The sequence below is a fragment of the Diuraphis noxia genome, unplaced genomic scaffold, assembly GCF_037042655.1.
Source record: "Diuraphis noxia isolate RWA-SAM2 unplaced genomic scaffold, SU_Dnox_SAM2 contig0003, whole genome shotgun sequence".
Taxonomy (NCBI): domain Eukaryota; kingdom Metazoa; phylum Arthropoda; class Insecta; order Hemiptera; family Aphididae; genus Diuraphis; species Diuraphis noxia.
This window is the reverse complement of record NW_028301713.1, coordinates 75,149,925-75,172,093: the sequence shown is the minus strand read 5'-3', so window position 1 is coordinate 75,172,093 and position 22,169 is coordinate 75,149,925. Positions and strand designations below refer to the sequence as shown.

At 31.0% G+C, this 22,169-nt stretch overlaps 2 protein-coding genes and 1 long non-coding RNA gene across 4 annotated transcripts; 1 reads left to right on the top strand and 2 right to left on the bottom strand.

Moving 5' to 3' along the window:
• The first annotated feature begins 152 nt into the window (after positions 1-152).
• On the top strand, positions 153-11,871 carry LOC107174113 (NAD(P)H oxidoreductase RTN4IP1, mitochondrial). Its single transcript, XM_015524941.2, has 6 exons — positions 153-286; positions 2,839-3,367; positions 7,295-7,524; positions 7,650-7,847; positions 10,091-10,203; positions 11,316-11,871. Exons 2-6 carry the CDS (start codon positions 3,160-3,162, stop codon positions 11,719-11,721), a joined length of 1,155 nt encoding a protein of 384 aa, XP_015380427.1. The 5' UTR covers positions 153-286; positions 2,839-3,159; the 3' UTR covers positions 11,722-11,871.
• Positions 2,990-4,556, bottom strand: LOC149057764 (uncharacterized). 2 transcript variants are annotated; one of them, XR_016191273.1, is made up of 3 exons: positions 4,210-4,556; positions 3,985-4,139; positions 2,990-3,883 (listed from the first exon to the last, which is right to left on the bottom strand). It is a non-coding gene; the product is annotated as an uncharacterized LOC149057764 (long non-coding RNA). The 2 variants fall into 2 exon arrangements; XR_016191272.1 differs by having other exon boundaries at positions 3,985-4,556.
• Positions 11,872-18,554: 6,683 nt separating the features above from the next.
• On the bottom strand, positions 18,555-21,560 carry LOC149057763 (uncharacterized). Its single transcript, XM_089222926.1, has 5 exons — positions 21,374-21,560; positions 20,152-20,545; positions 19,849-20,066; positions 19,436-19,770; positions 18,555-19,337 (listed from the first exon to the last, which is right to left on the bottom strand). Coding segments are annotated over exons 1-5 (1,296 nt in total). The 5' UTR covers positions 21,375-21,560; the 3' UTR covers positions 18,555-18,989.
• Positions 21,561-22,169: the final 609 nt, after the last annotated feature.

Genomic DNA, 22,169 nt, shown 5'->3' with positions numbered 1-22,169 from the left:
AACAAATCCTCCGTGGAATGTTTTTTTACGGTCACAAAATCAAAACGTTCAATTTCCCTAGAAGTACAGTATTTTAATTTAATTTTTTCTAATTAAATCTTAAAGTTTAACTTTAAAATGTTATCATTTAGCGTTATCACACTCGATCGTTATCAATTAATCATTAATTTACATTTTCAATTACCCATCTTTTTTTTTGTTTTTAACATGATACAAGCATTACAAGCACAGAATATATGAAATTAAATTTGTCCGTTGTTTGGAGATTTTTCATTTCAACTTTCATGTAAGTGTTTTAAATCTTAAGTTTTGCTCCAATTGTGATAAGTTACAAAATAAACAATATTAATATAAGGTATATGGTATAGCGACATGACGTATATTCATATTTGTAATATTCTTATATAACATTGTGTAATCTTAAAAAATATCTATACGACCATACTTTAACTTAGTACCTAACTAATATTAATTTATACTCTTTAGGTAAACCATGATTGTTGAATAATGTTACCTATTCCTATCATTTTGTATTTTCTTATCGGCTTATCTGTCATTCAAAGTCTATGCCGCATTACATAGTTGCATATAAAACTTGTTAATTTAATGAACCAAACAAAAGTCACTGATTCATGTTTAAAAGGGAGTAGGAACCATTAGTACACTATAGATTTATTAAAATGATGTGTATTATAATAATGCAACTTACTATAGTAATTACGGCAGGAATTGCCATTAATGGCCAGAACAATAAAATATTTATTTCAATGTTATATAAGAATATTTAATCACAAATGTCAGATATTTATAACAAACAAATAAATGTTTATTGTAGGTAAATCATCTGTATACCTATATAATATTTAGGAAAAACCTTAAGATTGTGATAAAGCATTTCATAAATTAAAATATTATAACATTTAATCGTGTGCGTTTTAACTACCTATATCGTGCACGAAGCACGAATCTAGGAAAACAATAAATAGAAAAAACCGACATGGGTAAAAAACGTAAAATGCATTTAACAAATTCGTTTATATTTATATACCTGGGTACCTAGTAGAACTTAATTTTTTGCCAATTATTGTGCAAATGTAATTGCAATATTTGATGAATACGCAATATAGAAAAAAGTCTACTGTGCAAATATTTGTTAGTAAAGTTAAAATTAACGACATATCCTATTATTATATTATTATTATTATTATTACATATTATTTTATAATAATTATAACGCAGGGTATGTGGCTGATAAAAAAAAAAATACTCCTAAAAATGTCTTTCAACAATCTAAACTTGTAGTTTCTAACTCATCATAAGGTGTGGACCACTACGTAATTCCATTCTTCAGCTCTAATTTCTTTATAACTTATAATTTATGCATACACCATAAAACCAATAATACTGTAAATGCTCTTGAAAAATATTTTTATTTATTAATTTGAAAAAATAAAAGTTATTAATAGGTACTTAATTAATTTGATTTACTAGTAGACAAGAAAAAATTAATTTACCACTTGAAATGATTTTACGGAGCATTTGAGGTAAGATTCACATCACCAGTTTGGAATCACTGTTATAACAAATTTGCTTGTTCGTGCAGAGAATAAATTTTACATTGAAGTCTATATCATTCTACTCTATTTCATTACTTTAATAATATTTATCTATTTATGATAAATTGATAACCATTTTTACTGTCGCTGCTTCTTATACTTATGAGTTAGTATCTCAGATCACAGAAGTTGAAATATTCAAACATATATTTTTATAAACTTGCTTGAAATTGCGCAGTGGTGGTGGTAAAATTGAGTCCGGCATCATTTTTCTAAAACCGCTGTCCGCTACCGCTGTAGTGTGTGACTTGGCACTGAGGCCATTAATGAAAAATATGTAATTTCATGTTTCTGTCACAAATCAGTCATACTGAATATAATATATCATAATCGTATCTACTTTGGGGATTATTAGTTTATATATTGTGCCCTCTAAAAAAATGCCTGTCATTAGCCCACAGGATATGTAAGTGCACAGTGCACATACTCGGGTATTTCAGTGGCCCGTGTCCATGCCTATGATTATTGTATCATGAATAATATCTTATTTCATTGTTACGGTGATTTTTTGCCGTAAGAAGGTACTTTTTTATCAGCTTATCCGCGTTACGCCGCGCTGTTAAATTCCGGTTTTGAATAATAGTTGGATTATTTTATTTTCAAAGAAAATTTTACAATTACAAATACATGTATCAACATTAGGTATAGTTGTCATTACTTTTTACTTATCTAATATAGTTAATCTTAACCATCGCGAGTTCCTATAACACCAACATCCAACATGCAAACAAACTTTAGATGCTTATTATAAATTGCTATAGTATAAGTTTTGTCGAAAATTTAAATACAATAGGTATTTATATTTTGTAAATATTATTTGTATTAGACGATTTAATTTAATGTTTAATTTTCATTTTACAATACGTAAGATAAATACATCAGAAACTAGAAACTGATTAGTTCTTGTTTTATTAAAAATCTATTCGTCGTTATTATTATTGTTTTAATACATTTATAAGTAAGAATAGTAAGATCGTAGATGTAAGATGTTTAGATTATGTCTAAAAGAATTGAGTGAATGTGACGTCACTTGTTGAGATGAAATTGATCATTATTTGTGGGTATTAATAGTATTATAGGATTAGTTAAACTATTTATTATTATAATATATGACCAAACACAAATTACGACTATAGTTTATTGGCTCATTGATAACAGAATATTATACTATAATAAATATAGATATGTATAGCAGTAATATATTATTATAATAATTATGTAGATTGGCCGGTAGGTACCTACTTGCTCGATATTTCGTCATTACCAGTTATCAACGCCGTCAATCCGTCATTGCCGCAGCAGGTCTAAACTACAACACAATCTGTTATGTGAATTGTTTTTTCGTCTATCCACGGCGCGCGAGATAATAATCATTTTTCACCGCTCGCTGCGCCAGTCTTGTGTGTGTGACGTCTCGCCCGTAGTTCGAATTTAGAAAAGACTTCTGCTGCCATCCAGTTATAACGCTCGCCCGCCTATCGCGTCAACACGAGGTGTAGGTAAATACTTTGGTGCCCATATAAATCAGCTGTGCCACAACGAGATGACGAAGACGGATGTTTCTGCTGCTGCGGACGGCGGACGATCGTGGCCCGACCGGATGACGGCGTGGCAGATTGACACTTACGCGCCGTTTGGAGACTCGGCCAAGCTCAACGACAAGGCAGAGTCGCCCGCGTCCCTCGGGCCCAAAGATGTTTTGGTTCGTGTCAAGGCATCGTCCGTCAATCCCATCGACGTCCTCATGGCCGGTAAGTAAGCGCCTTAGATACCAACTACAATGTCCGGTTAAAGGGTAACCTAACCCATGCGGTATACATAGATGACGATCAGGGGCGGATTGGGCCATCGGGAAATTCCCGATGGGCCGCGTGCTAACTAGTTGACGGGGCCGCTGCATGCGCTACCAAACTACGGCTGTAACCTGTCGCTAATTAAATTTTAAAATTTATAGATTTTTATAAACACGATTTTAAATTTCATTCATATCAATTATTGCAAACTAGAAAGCAATAGGTCAATAACCAAAATATGAATAATAAATATTACCAAAGTCTATAACGCATAATATAACAGGATAAATCTAACAAAAACTGAATAATAATTTAAAGTTATTGCAATAATTCTAATCAAAAATAAAACAATCTCCGTGAACAGTAAATCTATAAATAATCTGATATTCCGTCTTCGTCGTGTTGTCGCCTGTCGGCGGGTAACGAACTAACGGCGACGAATTTTAACAATGCAAGTCGGCATGGAACTGTAGTCTGAACAATAAAAATATTTTTATTTTAAATTTAGATTATTTATAATATTGTAATTAGTAGTATCGAATTGGATATAATTATAAATATACATATTAGTTTACCATCTGAACACGGGGCCGCTAAAAAGTTATTTTCCCGGGCCGGTCCAAAATTCCAATCCGTCCCTGATGACGATTTTCGTCCAGATACTCGACGCCGTTAGATGTTCGTAAAATTGTTTTTACACTGCCACTCGGACGACAAAGTCCTGAACGTTCTATTCATGATAAATATTCCTTCTATTATCTTATTGACGTGGGCTTATTGCAATTCTAAAAAAAACCTACCTCACGTTCCACTACATGTTTTAAATTTTAATGTTTATAACAGCGGCTCTTTAAATTATTCGTCACGAAAAAAATGTACGCATTATTTTATTTATTCTGTGCTATATTGAGTATCAACTACACGTGTAAACGGTTATATTTATCAGTGATTTTATGTAATGTGGGAGTGCTGCGTCGTATAATATCATTCGTCATTCAATAATTATTATTATTATTTATAAAAACTAAAAAGTCGTCCGTTAAAAACAATTTTGTTAATTTTTTTGGAAAATTTATGCATGATGAATATTATGCTGGATTTATTCTTAAATGCAATATCGTACGAGCAGCAATATACCTTACGCAGACGTTTTCCCTCGCTTCGTAATAAGACATCATTGCAATCGCGATTATTTATGTAATCATAACAACTAACAAAATATCATTAAGAGGACGCCACACCCACATGTGTTATAGTCTTACACGTGCATGGCATATCTGTGCGTTTTTTTAAACTATTACATTTTTAAAAGTTGAAGGTCATTTAAAAATATTGAAATTTTCGCTGTTTCTAAACGATATAATGAACGATATATTAGGAATCATGGAAAAAACGAACCATCCTGCCTTCGGAAATAGTATCACAATTCAATTTTGTAATAGGTATTTTTTCTAGAACCAAAATTGAGCGAGCAGCGAGCCCTATAGTAGTCCTACTCAGACTGCGTAAACGCGTTTAGTCGATGTCGTACGTGTGTAAGACGGAGCAAACACTGCGAGTATAGCGTCCTTTTTATATTACATAATAGCCGTCGTGTTATCACGCACACCGCGCAGTGGAGCACGGACTTTTGCTTCGAGATAAATATGTCATCATCATCAAAACATGAACATTTTAACTATTAAATTACTAACGATACCTAAGCCTATTTTTAAACTGACGTCTATCACAAATAAGTTAAAATTAAACGAATAACTCTACTCTCTTAGACCCCATACACGACATAGTTTTAAAACTATCCCTCAAAACATAAATTCACACTTATTATCTTCTTCTTAAGCCCAACTGGTTGTACGGTATAAAAGTGCTCTGCCAAATTATCGAATGTACAAAAAATACAAGTATTCCAATCAAAAATCCTCAGACTCATACTTCATAGTTAATGCTCCTCCCTATATCTCAAATCACATCACCCTCCTCACAGATCTCCACATTCCTTGTCACAGAAATAACCAAGCTATTTATTAAATTCAGAAATCACATCAACCGTCATGTTAAAAAGCTGCTATTCATATCCATCTCCGGAAACCCCTCCAGAAGATCTCATAAATTAAACATTCAAAACCTAAATAATTTATAAAATCATGCTGAAGAAGTTTCTTCACTGGTTGTCAAGTCACTCAAGCTGCTTCATTATAACATAATTTAGGAAAAACCATCCGTTATGCTTATTGTGATTTTTTATCTGTATATCACATAGATTGTATTAGCTCTAGATAATGTTAATTGGTATAGTTTTTTAAATTTATTAGTCTATTTTGGATCTTTTGAAAAATCATTCATGAGTAGTAAATATATAAAAAAATTCATCAAAACAAATATAACGAGGAAAATATTTAAAAAATAGTTTTCAATATGACATAGCAGCCGACCTATGCGTGAAGTACCAGATACATCATATATATATACATAATACAATAGCCCCTACAAATTCATCTAAACAATTATTATGTTTTTTCGCCAATAACATAAAATATGAAAAAGTCAAGTGTATAGATACTATACAAACCGGTTTTAAATAACTGTACCTATTACAGCAACTTATTATGTACCATCAAGTCACTGGAATAAGTTAAATTGTTAAACTTTTATACCCATTAGAAAAAACAAATTACAATCACGTAAATAATGGGGCAACGTCTTAAGAGATTCCTTAAATATTATAAATAGTCCCTTATTATGAATTATAGTTAAACTTTTAATTTACCATATTTGCATGCGTTTTTATAATAGTATATTATCAATATTGTTGTTTTCTGTATTGGTTAATGGTCTAAAACAGGTTATCCCGGATTCTATGTTCCTTATGTTTGCTGACGATTTGAAAATCTTCCGTATAATTGAGTCAAAGATTGTGTAACCCTCCAGAAAGAGCTAGATGCTCTTGTTTTGTGGTTCAATTCTATGGGGCTAAGCTTCAATGTAGGTAAATGCCAATCTATGTCTTTTGCCCGTAGTAGGAATATTATTCACTACACGTACTTGATAAACGGGTCAAGCATTAATATTGTAACTATGAAGAAAGACTTGGGTATTTTTTTATGTCCAAATCTCGATTTTCATTACCATATTGAGGCTGTTTGCTGTTGTGCATTAAAGATGCTCGGCTTTGTCATACGCACTTCTAAAGAATTTAGGCTCTCTAGTTCTCTCAAAGCTTTATATTGCTCCCTTGTAAGGCCTCTTTTAGAATATTCTTCCATTTTGTGGGACCCTTTTACGGCAGCAGACTCTTCTTGCATTGAGAGGGTCCAGAGGCGTTTTTGTTCTTCGGCATCATTTATTTTACGAATTCCACATCCACTACATGATTATTGGCCAGTGATGAATAATTTTGGATTCTTGTCCCTGGCCGACAGAAGAGTTGATGCTAACTTGGTATTTTTGCGTAAGCTGATTGACGGACGTGTGGATGCTCCCTCTCTCCTTTCTCTAATTAATTTTAAAGTTCCCTCTCGCTTAATAAGGTCTAATTCTCCCTTTGTTGTTCCATTCCACAGCACCAACTATGGTAGAAATAATCCAATCCATCGTATGATGCGCATTTGTAATGAGCACCTATGTTTCTCTTAGGAAGTTCTATTTTGTTGTTGATTTTAATTTTGATACTTAATCTGTCATTACTTATTACTGTTTTTACCTTTGTTTAATTATTGCATATTTTATTTGTATATAATCGCCGTGTATTGTTTGGCATTTACCTATTTATTGTTATAATATTCATTTTCATTACTACAAATTGTACATATTGTACTATTGGGCTGTTAGCCCGTTCATTCATAAATAAATAAATAAATAAATAAATATTGTGATTATTACTCGTAGAGGGTTATGGTCAAGTGCTATTGAGCAGAGTCCGGCAGGCAAAAAAGAAGTCGTTTTTCAGGCCAGTTGAGTTCCCGTTGATTTTGGGACGAGATTTCGCTGGTGAAGTAGTTGCAAAAGGAGCTGAAGTTGGCTCAGAACACTTGGACATCGGCGACGCCATTCTGGGTGTCGTAGCTCCTTACCAGACTGGCTGTCATGCCGAATTCGTCACCGTTCCCGTAACTCAGGTAATGATCGCGTTCAGTCGTCACTCACCGGCCGGTGGAGTGAGATGGCCGTATAGGTTTCAACTCTTAACAACGATACAGATACCAGATGTAAAATAAATCTATTTTACTATGACGTCGTATAGGTAGCCAAGAAGCCAGATCATATGTCTTTTGAGGAAGCAGCAAGCTTGTTATACACAGGCCTAACCTCTTGGTGTGCCTTGACATCGGCTGGTGGCCTGAACGCTTCGAACGCTGCCGACAAGAACGTATTGGTCATCGGCGGATCCGGTGGTGTTGGTAATAGTGCTATACAGATACTCAAGTCGTGGAATGCCAAGGTAGTGTATACGCGCGAGTATCGACACTGGAGAATATGTGGCGATTTGATTAAATTATATTTCTAAGTCTGCGACTGTAATATGATTACAAAGCAAATAAAACAAAACTTAGATGATTCAAAACGTAATTTGGTTAAAATGTTTACATCTTATAAATCAATTTGTTTTTTTATGTAACTAAGTGTTACTCAATAAATCATTCCATGATATCAAACGATAGAAATATCAAATAGTATCTCTATAATAGTTTCGTTTATACAATAGAAGTCTGATGTAGAACATTCTCATTGCAGCCAAAGCGACCCAAAGCATTCAGCTTAACGACCATAAGAAATTTATATTTAATCTATTTAATAATATCCTAGGTACCTACTTCCTTTAAAACTGTCAATTTAATCAGATGTTATGCATACGCTGTACACAATTAAAAAAACTACGAATTACCATTCAAATAATCACAAAAACATAATTTTTTTTTACTAGTTCACTCTTGCACTGAGTTGCACTGATAAGTGTAGATATTATAAGGATAATAGAAAATTTAAAAGCTGAACCTTCAGTCGAAGTAACTATAGATGTCAATAGTTAAGTATCATATAGATATAATTAACCCGGATTTAGAATTATGCCCCTGTTTATTGAACCATGATTTTCATTTACTTCCAATTATTCTCAATCACATTAACAAAACCAATACCTACTTAGTTTAATTTACACAATAATAATAATATTGATATTTTTTATTGATGCTATTATCACAGATTATATAAAATATATAATTATTATATATATTATACGTATATTATTTATTTATTTATAATTATATAATCTGTGCTATTATGCTAAATTTATAACACTGAAAAAATGTTATTATTACCATTATTACCTACTAAACAACTAAACTATCAATGTATACACATATATGTCATATTTTATATCAATTAAATCAGATATTTATTTTTCAAGATATGTATTATTATTATTATTATTTTGGCCGTTAACATTAGTGATTAGTGTAATACATTTTAACCTGACAAAGATTTATTTTTCAATTTTCTTTTCTATTTGATTGCCTTCAGTAAATTATTTTCTTGGCATATTGGCGTTGTTTGTGTTTTCATGATTTTCATTACATGTTGATACTTGAGATACTTCTTTAATCGAATCAGTTTTAAATGAATTGAATGGTTTTACTTCATACTCTAATAAATCGATGTTTTTTTGATCTCCAGAATTCGAAGTGAACAAATATTGCATTAACATAGGTAACTTTTGTGTTACTTTATATTTTGAGAAGCATTCGACGGAGTTTCTGAAAATAGTTTACATTTTTCAGTGCATTTGCATTTATTATTAGAATAATTCATTTTTAACTGACGGATTTAAAAATTAAATGAAACAAAGATAAACAATAAAATATGCAGCTAGCAAATGCTATACTTACCATGCAATGCTACCATTAAAACATCATCAAAATAACCCTTAATGTTAACTTTTAACCAATGGCTAACAATGTTACCTCCTATAAACTATAATGTATACTGTTTAATTTTTTTTAATTATATTAATTTTAAATATTTAAAAAAATTCCAAAATATCAAATACCTCAAACGGAGCTAAAATATTTTGAAAACCATATCGTATCTAGAAAAATGCTAAAGTAAATATTTGGTTGATTACTCAAGTCTCACTTAATCATTTTCTAATTGGAATTCTAAACATTTTAGAAATTATTACTTCTAATGAAATTTGTAGATTTTCAAACTTTAAAAATTATAAAAATATTGTGACCTAATATTTCTGGAATTTTTTATTTGATAATAGATGAATAACTATTAAGAATTATGAGAAACCTTGATTTAATTTTCAAGATTTTTGAATATCTATAAAATGGCTGATTATTTTAGTATTGAAACTTCATTATTTTAAAAAGTACTTATACCTAAATGTTTTTGAAAAATAAAATTACATGGTTCTTGTGATTAAAAAACATAACATACTTTCAGGTTTTTTAATTTTTGTAAATTTATATTTGTTGATCTTCCTTTTGAATACAAGACATTTTTAGTAACCCAAAGATTCTTCAGGGAATAACGCCACAATACATGGTAGATAACAAAGTAGATTCGAAAAACAGTGTAAAACCTTTCTAGTTTAACTTAAAAGAAAAATCTTATAGTTTATTTCAAAATAAACCTTTTAAACCTTTAAATATTATTAATTAGTTGTTTTCTAATATTTAGGTAACTACCACCTGTAGTACAAATGCCATAAATTTAGTGAAAGGACTTGGACCAGATAATATCATTGACTACACTACTGAAGATGTGCAAAAACAGTTGGAACAATATGGAAAGTATGTAAACATTATAAACAGATCATAAAATATTACATAAAAAATAGGTAAAGGGCTGCTCTTTAAGCTACTCAAGGGTACTTGAAACTTTTAAAGTAGGTATATTGTTATACTTTATAAAACACAATGTCATTTTCAAAAGCAATTTTTCCGAGAAAAATTAATTTAACCGGCTATAGTGTACAATACTAATGTCTAAAATAAAGTAAAATAAATCCTTTAGTCACAATAATATTATAAAATATACCATCTTATACCACTTAGTAATATTACTAATATTATAGGGAAGGGGTGGCTAACTTGTGGCTAGCGTCTTATTAAAAAAAAACAATATTTCTTGTCAACAATAAAATTATAAAAATTTTAAAATGGATTTATAAACATGTTGGCTCTTGATATCATTGTACCTATTTAATATTTAACCATGTGGCTCATGGATGTATTCATGTTCGCCAACTCTTTTATAGGCTATAACAGACCGATAATTATTCAAAATAATGTTTCTACTTTTAACTTCAATATCTTTTACGATGAAAATTAAAATAAAATTTGGTATGTTATGCACTTGTAAGACGGAGACAACATATGCGGGTGTAACGTCCTCTTAAGTATTTAAATAAAGAGTGAAAACTAGGATGGGGTTTGCAATGACATCTTGCCCCGGGTCTTGTAAGACCTAAAAGCAGCCCTGAGTAGGTATAACTCGAATAGTTAAATTTAAATAATAATAAATAAAAAATGTAGTATATCATATACATGGCGTAGAAAATCGTTAGGATTTATTAAAATGAGATACATAATAAGTACTATACTTTTGATCAACAATAGATAAAATGCAACATACCTTTTATACAGATGGATAAAAAAACCTTTAATTATCCTTGTATATTAACAATACCTATATAGTTGTGCGTATCGTTGGAAATGTCAACATTGACGATTGGCACCTAATTAAAATTATCAAAGATAATGTTGATAATATTTTATTATAAACTGTATTTTGTTCATTTTATGCAAAATAATTGTTTGAATAATAGTTGACAACATTCTCAGCGCTGCATTTTTTCTATTAAAATATTATTATGTACTATAATACTATAATAATTATGAAGGTACGACCTGATTCTGGACGCGGCCGGAATACCATATGAAGATATCGGCAGCGCATACACGCCGCTGTTGAAACCTTGGTCATGGGCAAAATTCATCACCCTCCGCAGTCCCGTGTTGCACAATACTGACGCGTACGGAATGGTTTTCGGCATGCTGAAGAACATGTACGACCTAATGGCGCCGAACGTCTGTTCGGGCGCCGTGTTCAAAGGATCCACGATCCGTTGGGGTTTTTTCATGCCCGCTGAGCGCGGAGTTGAGGAGCTTGCTCGGCTGGCAGTGGAAAAGAAGATCACCGTTCCTGTCGACAGCGTTTACGGGTTTGTAGACATGAAGGAAGCGTTCAACAAGGTCAAGGGCGGACACCTCCGCGGCAAAGTGGTCGTCACGTTTAAAGAAAAGTAACGGAAATGTCGGTGTTAACCTCGAATTTCAGAACTTTGATGTCTGGATAGTTCATGATAAAGCCATTTTCTACCGGAACACATTAATGTCTTCCCAAGAAATATATTATCATCTCTTCTATAAATTATAATGATTGATTTCTTACTTAAATCTATGTTTTTATATTCTTATACCTATATAGCTTCATTAAATTTTACATTTTAACTGAAGTGTTCAGTCATTATTAATATTAACTATTGCCAAAAAAAAAAAAAAAAAAACATTAACTGTTTATCTCTATAAATTGTACAGAACGTTAGTCACTTCCCTAAAGTTTTGTACAAAAAAGTTGCTGGCATTGTCGGCAGTCTACCTTAATTGTATATGTCCAAAATGTATTATAATATAGTCTTATATTTAAAATGTAGTTTAGTTTAAAGTTTTATATGTAAATGTGTTATTTAAATAAGTTTTTTGTTAGTACAATCAGTGGCGCCAAACACGAGGTATACTGGTGAGTGATTGTTCATAGACCATGGTGTATGGATACTATAAGTACTAAGTAGTTAAATCATTTTTGGAATAAACCACAGGGTATTAAGTATTTACCTTCCAAATTCCAATGATAATTACCAATTTTAGCATAAATAAACATTAAATCTATAATCGCAAATACTTCAAATAAGATAGTATAAAGCAGTGCTAATATTAAATGCTTTGACCAATTCATTGATTTCAATTTGCAGTATGGGTACATAAACTTTACCAATTGCCTATTATATATACTAGGTTTTTCTTTATACAGTGTGTTCAACGATAAAGGTAACACGGAATATTTTGAACGCATGACCTTGTATGCAATTCGGGTTTTTTGTAATGCGTAAAGGACATATAATTACATTTATTTTTGATAAATCTTGATTTTTTTTTTTTAAATTCTGCGCATGCGCAACAATATAATTTTTTTTTAAATGGCACCTCCCATTTTTGAGTTCAGATTTGAATTATGTGAATTTTTTCAAGCAACTTTGACCTTTAAAGTTTTGCTCTATCTTAAAAATTGACCGATTGAGATTCAGTGTACTGTCATAAGTACAAGTAATTTACATTACTTCTACAGAAATTTTAACTCAAATTTCTTGTAAATGGTATAATTTTGGTTAATTAATTAAACAAACTAACACATATCCTATTATTTTAATACAGTTTTAAAACAAATTATCGCCTTATCGCTATTGCGTTTTTGCTATCGCTCATCCGAACGTCCCGAACAATCATAGTATTAATAACAAATAATATTGGTTTCATATTTCTACAAAATAAATCTTTTCTCGTTCTATCTTTTATCGACTTTTATTGTATGCCTTAGATTATTTTATCTTAATGTCGTAGGTAATCTAACAAACGATAATTTTGGTTAGGTACTATTTCTAAATTTGCTCAATGCTCACACTTATGATACAATTGTTGTTAAATGTGGTTTGTCATTCGTTTGGGTCACATTAATTTTTCGTTTAATATGGTGAGCTTCAGTGAGAAAACAGATATGCTCTTAATTTATGGCGAGTGCCTAAAAAATTCGCGTAATGCAGCACGATTGTATGCAGAACGGTACCCGGATCGATATCACCCACCTCACAACTTTTTTGTGCGAATTGAAATGAGTTTGAGAGAACACGGACAATTCACGAGTAGAGATGGTAATGGCCGCCGTAATCAAAGACCACATGAAGCCAATGATGATGAAGAAATTCAGGTATTAGCATACATTAATATTAATCCGCGTTCTTCCGTGCGACATTTGGCAAGAGAACTTAATGTATCCGTGGGAAAAGTGCACTCGATTTTGAAAAAAAATAAGTATCATCCATATCGGCCAAACTTAGTTCAAAATTTAGTACTTGGTGATTCAGAGAGAAGGCTTACGTTTATTGCGTGGTTATTGGTACAAGTTCAAGAGGAACCACAGTTTTTGGATTACATTTGTTGGACTGACGAATCCAAATTTACTAATAACGGTATTATTAACAAACAAAATAATCGATATTGGTCTGATAGTAATCCATTTTGGACAAACGATACCAATTTTCAACACGTATGGGGAACAAACGTTTGGTGTGGACTTGTAGGTAGCAAATTACTCGGTCCTTATTTTTATGATGGCACATTGACTGGTACGAGATACCTCGACTTCTTATCAAATCAACTCACCATTTTTATGGAAGATGTTCCACTAAACATTCGCGTACATCTATTTTTTCAACAAGACGGAGCACCTGCGCATAACGCATTAATTGTTCGCGAATATTTAGAGAGAACTTTTAATCATAGATGGATGGGCACTCGTGGACCAGTACAATGGCCGCCAAGATCACCAGATTTGACACCTTTGGATTTTTTTTTATGGGGACATCTGAAGACGGTTGTCTATTCTAACCCACCAAATGATCTTCAAGATTTGAAAAATAAAATAATTATTGCGTGTGCACAGTTAACCGAGGAACAAATATTTTCTGCGACACACAGAGAAGTATTGCGACGGTGTGAAGCATGCATTACAAATAACGGTAACAACTTCGAGCAATTTATACGATGAATTGTAAAATTTAATCAAAACTCACCTGTACATAATTTAATTGTTCAATAAAATCAAAATTTGTTTTAAAACTGTATTAAAATAATAGGATATGTGTTAGTTTGTTTAATTAATTAACCAAAATTATACCATTTACAAGAAATTTGAGTTAAAATTTCTGTAGAAGTAATGTAAATTACTTGTACTTATGACAGTACACTGAATCTCAATCGGTCAATTTTTAAGATAGAGCAAAACTTTAAAGGTCAAAGTTGCTTGAAAAAATTCACATAATTCAAATCTGAACTCAAAAATGGGAGGTGCCATTTAAAAAAAAATTATATTGTTGCGCATGCGCAGAATTTAAAAAAAAAAAATCAAGATTTATCAAAAATAAATGTAATTATATGTCCTTTACGCATTACAAAAAACCCGAATTGCATACAAGGTCATGCGTTCAAAATATTCCGTGTTACCTTTATCGTTGAACACACTGTATAGTGTAATTTATAAGAATATTTTGATTGTATATGAACTACAGGGTGAGGCGAAACAGACAGTGCAGTTTTGAAAGGCTATTAAGAAAAAACTACGCAACTTACAGAAATTATATTTATTTAATTTTTTTCATTACATTATGCCGTTTTATGTATCAAGTTTTAAAAATGACATCAGAAAGATGATGGCCGCCAGCAGCGATACATTGGTGAAGGCGATTTCTGAAATTTTCTACTGCATTTTGACACATTTCGACCGGTATAGCGCCAATTTCCTCCCTAATTCGGTCTTTGAGTTCTTCCAAGGTGTGAGGACGATGTTTAAAAACCTTTTCCTTCAGGTAGCCCCACAAGAAAAAATCACAAATGCTCAAGTCTGGTGAGCGCGCAGGCCATCTCAAATCACCCCTCAGAGAGACGAGATGTGTAGGGAACATCTGTCGCAGCTTCGTCATTGAAACTCGAGCAGTATGCGCTGTAGCCCCGTCCTGTTGGAACCAGATGTCCCCCATATTTGTTTCTTCCATTAACTCTTCCAATTGAGGTTCAAAAAAATTGTCCAACATGGAAACGTAACGTTCAGCGTTGACAGTTACGGTTTGTCCATTCTCCTCAAAAAAATAAGGCCCAATCACACCAAATTTTGAAATCGCACACCACACGGTCACTTTTGGAGAGTGAAGAGGTCTCTCATGAATTTGCCGTGGATTATTTTCTACCCAATAGCGAAAATTTTGCTTATTCACCGCCCCACTGAGATGAAAGTGAGCCTCGTCACTACTGAAAAATGTTGACCTCGCATGGATCCGGTTCAACATTTCTTGTGAGCAATTCATGCGATTTTCATAGTCGAGTGGACTCAACTCTTGGACAATCATAATTTTGTAGGGGTGGAAGAATAAATCTTGGTGCAAAATCCTCTTTACTGACCGATTAGAAATGCCCAATGCAATGGAATGTTTCCGGGCAGAACGCGTAGGCGACTGCACAATAGCTTCACTCACTCTTATCAAATTTTCGGGTGTTCTTGCCGTTTTGGGTCTTCCTGAACCTCTAAGTCTTAGTGTAGATCCAGTTTCTTCAAATGTACGCACCCAATTCGCGATAACATTACGGTGAGGGACGGGATCATGACGCGCAAGGTTAAACTGCAGCCGGAACGCTCGCTGAGTTGCGACGAACGATCGGCCATTTTCAAAAAACGTGCGGACGGCAAAGCCACGATGTTCACCAGACCAAACCATGGTAATGACTAAAAACGGCATGGACTGCCCGACGAAATGAAACCACCATAATCGTAATATCCCCACCACACGTGAAGTACCAACCTAACAAAACTGCACTGTTTGATTTGCCCCACCCTGTATTTATAGATTTATAGATATTTTCAGTTATACATTTTTTTAGTTTTAAATTTATAAATATTAATTAAAAATGTTTGCCAAGTCCAAAAGCTTGAAAATGTAATACAACTTACAATAAGGTTCTTTATTAGTTGCTACAATAATAGTTCAAAAGCATTGAAGATTGATAAATACTTAGGTAATAATTTCTGCTTCAACATCTTTGGCCAATAGCATTACATAAAAATACTTTTTTTATAACCATTTGAATTTTATATTTTTTAATATTTCATCAAAACCTCAAAAATTTTCAAATCATTTATTTATGTGTAAAAATAATAAATGTTATACAAATTTAGATTTAAGGGGTATGGTGGAGCAAAATAACAAGTGTACTTGAAAATTTTTTGATAAATTACCTATATATTTTTAAATTTCTGCCAGGGAACTACTTTGGCGCTACTGAGTAAAATAATTGTGATTTGTAGTTTTAATTGTGTATGTCTTTCGTGATTTTATTTAAAAAAAAATGTATTTTATAACTAATAATTGGTAATAAAGATATATTATACCTATTCTGGTATTCCACTCTTATTTATTATTTTATTAATTCAGCTATGAATGATGTAGTAAAATTATTAAAGTGTAAGTTTGTATAGGCCAGGCGCTGCTATGACCACAACTCAGTGGTGGCGAATTCTTAAAAATCTAGGAAGACGAAAAATATTTCAAGAGACCCAATATCCTAATGTTGGCAAAAATGGCATACCTTTGGAGAGCAAAGTGGTAAATATGAAGCAGCCCTATCCTATAGTTTCGGGTTAGGTGATGAGTATGGCCCATCCTTAACATAGAGTTCAGCAACACTGCCACGTCCACATGCAAATTATCACAATAAATGTTTCTTTTATATCTATTAACTGTCCAGAAGACTGAATCTCAAAAATTAATACTGTATGATCAAGAAGACATTGAGTATGTATAGTATACTTTTAGTTTCAGTAATATTACTAATACTCGAATTATGTAAATACCATTTTTTTTTTGGCTTCCAGAAAAGTCTCATACAGAGGGAATATTTGAAATATTTCACAACTTCTTTTCTCTTAGATCCACTATATTACCAACTACCAACTACCCACTTAATCAACAGCTCATTGCGATTGTGTCCAGAGTCACATACAAATTGGATTTTTTGAACATTCAAATGTAAATTATGATAGAAATAAACCACAGTTTTATACATTTATAAAATACCATGAATACAATTTTATAATATTGCAATAAAATTTTAAAGGCAGACGAAATGATAATAAAATGTATAACTATTTAAATTTATATGAATATAAAACATTAATTGGCACTGTTCAAATACAAAAAAAAAATTCATTGATTAATCAGTAATTCATTGATCAAAAATAATTATGATTTACAAGAAAAAACAACAACAAAAAAAAAGCACAAATTTTAAAACTAGTTATTAAACTATTTACACTTTTTAGCAACCCAATAATTAAATAAATGTAATAAAAAAGTATTTGAAATAGCTACCAAAACAGCAAAGGTATTTAATTGATTTAGATATGACATGTTAGATGTTTAAGTGCACTTAACTCTTAAGAGGAATACATTAAAAATAAAACTATGAACACAACATTAAGTTCACCGTTAAAAATATTTCGTACCTATCCAAGTGATCTACTTTTACAGTTTTTCCATGACTAACACCGTGTTAATTATAAAATTACTCTAATCAAGTAGAGTTTTTGGTAAAAAAAATTGGTAGGTTCTAATTTAAATAAACGTTGACAGCCATTTGGTTTAAATAAAGAAAATAGGTGTATTGCATCTACTACAGATACCTGTTGAATACAATATTATAAATAAGAAATAAGATTTATTCAAATATATCACTTTTAACGTATCCTATTTAAATTATTTGCTATATGTTTATCGGGAAAACAATTGATAAGAATTAGTGCAGATATTAGGCATCGTGTTATACTTTTTTTGGAAGTTGAATATTTAAGTTTTGATTGTACCTAGTAAAGTAGTGCAGCTATAAATTCAAGTACGCATATTATAATAGTAAATAATGCCAAAAAATCCTCTTATAATGTAAGAGTCGGTTCTCGCAAAGTGTTAATACATTTTGAATTCTCCTAGTTGGTTGGTTTTAAACTTCTAAAATAGAATCAAGTTCTGTCAAATAACAAATATTATATTTTGATCATTAAACTATATAGTTATACTTATTTCTCAGTCCTCAAATAATATAAGTAGTCAATATTTTAATAAAACATGTGTATATTATGAAAAATGTATAAAATAATCTAGTAATTTTATGAACAAAAATATTATATCAAATCAAATAACCATATAATAAAGCATGAATAAAAAAAGTCATCTGTTTCAAACTAAAATAAATATAAACAAAAAAATAAACAATCAAGTCTTGTAATGGTTACATACATGGTGGTCAATAAATAATAATTAATGTAAAACATTTAAAACAGAACAATTATTAAATTAAATAAACAAAAATTGCAACCATTATAGATTTTAAATATAATTAACACAAAACAATAAAAATAAAAAACAATCAAAGTCTTTTGGTTACGTAAATTAGTAAAAGAAAAAATGTTATGCCAATTATCGACATTATTAATTGTGAATACTATAACAGTTTAAAACAACATGCATTTATATAAAAATATTAAAAAATTAAGATCGTAAACAATTATATAAATAAATTATGAATAAAAAAACAATCATACTAAAACAAATAGGGTAGGCACTAGTCACAAACAAAAATAATAAAACTATGAAATGCATGTGTAATATTTCAGTTTCAATTGAATAATAATGAATACATTAGTTAAAGTTTCTAGGAATTCTATGGACTCTATATTTTAAAGTTTCAGCAAACATCAACGATTTTTCAATTTGCTGTTTCATGAATGTTTGATTACTGATTATGAGTAAGGTGCATTCCAAGTATTTATTGATAGACATTCCGAGTAGACTCTGGGCGACTAAAGAACGAATCTTACCAAGTTTTTCTAGTAGTTGATTTAGAAGTTTCTCCATGACGAGCACTATGTCTTGTTGAAGTTGGTCACCAACCACACAATTCTTGTTTGGTATGGGATAATGCAATATGTCTCGCATGTACGACATGAATTCACACAGTTCATTTGGAGTAACTTCCAAATCCAAAGCCTATGAACCAAAAGTAATTTATATTTATTAGTTTATTATTATTATTATTATTTTTTTTTTACCAAAAAAAAATGACATTTATATATTCAAAATATTACCAATGATAAGTTGTTCAACTTTTGTGACCGATCCCTCAACGTTTTTGTTGATAAACATATCTTTTTTTGTGCACCTTTTGTAATGGAATTTTTGTTAACTTTAGCAATGAAATCATCAATGTTGTCCTCGTCGATGAATTCTATTTCAAGATAACTGAGGCTGTTAAAAAACCATTGGTATTTATGTAATTTCAAGTAATGAAGCCACTTAGCAACTGCTCCATCCATTTCTTGATTGAGAATCGTCAGGTCGTTTAGTGACTCCGGGTCTCCCAAAGTAGTGAGCCTGTTAGTATTAACAATCATTTCCAGATGGTTGTATCCAAAACATTCCACTAAAACAACAAAATGTACATCATAGTTAAATATTGTCATGTTCAGCTTGAGGTCAATGAATAATGATTGATTCTTACTTTTAAAGTGTGGCAGACCAGGAGCAGATTTTAAATTTGTCGGTTGCAATAAGTTTGGCCAAACAGCGGTATTCAGTTGTTGAGCAGGACAGACATTAAATGGTTGCAAAGGGGGTCTAAAATAATTTGGCCAACAGTTTGCTGTCAAAGTTTCTTTCGGCATGTGGTTTTGACTGTTGTTCAAATGATTTACTTGGTGAATGAGATGTTTCAGATTCCTAAAAACGTAAACACAATTAATTATATTGTTTGTTGAAAAAATCAGAAAAAAATCATATTGAAAAAATCAAAATTTAAACTCACTCGTAAATAATGCTTAAGTTTGGAGATTTCTCAATCAAATGACATATTTTCACTGCTATCTCAATGTTGGTACCGTTTTCAATTGTTTGGCTTAGCATACATTTTAAATTGTACATATACTCTTCTTTGGCCATTATGTTGTTATTTTTTACCAATATCAATGCTTCATGAAGTTTTACAAATGGTCTTGACGATGGATTATTTAACCATTTAGTAATTTTATTTGGATCATTAGAATCCAGTTCTCTTTTTTTCATCTCTCTAAACAATACAGCGTATAGATCAGGATAGTCGAATGACAGACGATCGAGTGATTCACTCAGACGTTGTTGTCGCTCTTTGTATGATTTACACTGCAGCATTAATGCCTCTGCCAGTTGTTTCATTTCGTCCACTAGAAATAAAATCAAATCAACATTTAAGAATAAGAATAATTACAGCAACAAAAATATGTCAACACTTACAATTATAAGTATAGACATATAAATATATCAATTTTTGAAGTCCTATATATTGGTAAAATACTATATTTTCATTTCCTAAGGGTATATCAGGGCTATATTTGTTTTATCTCTTAGATCTACCATTCGCAACATAAATAAAACGCATTAACGAAACATTTTTTTTTTTTTTTAAGAGTTTGTGAGAAATTTTAGAGGAAAATAAACAAACATTCAAAAATATAATACTTTTTATGATTTCATATACCTGAATTATTTTGTATGAATAGTTAATTTTATATTGGACTTAATACTAAAATATTATTCTCTATAATTTTTATGATGAGTGCGTTTTGTTTATTTGGCATGAGGGCTAGAGAAATAAAACAATCAGCAGTATGACATCCACTTAAAATTATAATACCTGTCTAAACTTAAATAAAACCAGGATCTTATTTTGGTTAATTTCGAATAATATTTTTATTTATTATTTTTGAACCCACAGAAAATAATTTGCTAAATAAATCTTTTATGTGGACAACATTGCTTTTTTCTTAAAAAAAGGTATTATTAATGAATTCTAGTTGTATGCAAGTATGTTCAAAAAGAAAATGAATTAGGTATGATGTGAACATTTTTTATTTGTTTATTATATGAATAACACATATTATACCTAAATTTAAAATTGTCGGTAGGTATCGGTATTATACACTTAGATTATATACCTAAATCATTATTATATAGGTGGATTATTTATGAAATAATAAAATGTCAACACTTACTGTTTGAGTATTCGGTTGTTAAACGGATATCTCGACTTTTGGTTAATATGTAGTAGTAAATGTGTCGGTAAATTTAATGCAAAATACCAATACGTCCGTCGTAAAAAAATGTCTAGAAAAGTGCAACAGTTGTTTCACTGCAACGTCAGAAACTCAGAACACGGTCTGTCGAGTGTCGGTTGATCAATGATCGGTTGATCTTCTAGACTAGTCCGCAGACCGCAGTTTGTATTATCCAACTCCCTCTCCTTCTCTCACTCTCAAAAAAAAAAAAATGCTTTTCGAACGCATGCGATAGCTGGTAGACAGGTATAACATGTTTACTGTATGTCTGCATCCCTTTTTACATAACTACATAATATTATGATACACATACAACAACAGTGGATTTGTTATTTTTGCATTTAAAATATCGTTGATTTAATTCAACTGGGTACTAGGTTATTTTATAATATAAATTTAATGATTTTATATTATTGTATATAGGTGCCTATATTATATGTTTGATTTGAACAATAATTAATATACCATAATTATATTATGTAAAACTGTATAATATGCTTTAAAAAATGTTATACGCTTGAAACCTCAGAATAGATTTTATTTTTATCCATTTTTTTCTAAACATACTGAGTTCTATCGCATGAGTTTTTTTAATTTATACTTATTAATTACGGTTCAAATAACAGTATAGTTTGGAGCATTAATAATTGTTAAAAAATAAATATCTTCGTCGAGATAATTTTCATGGATTACAGATATCAATGGATATCATATATAGTAGATAAACTTTGTA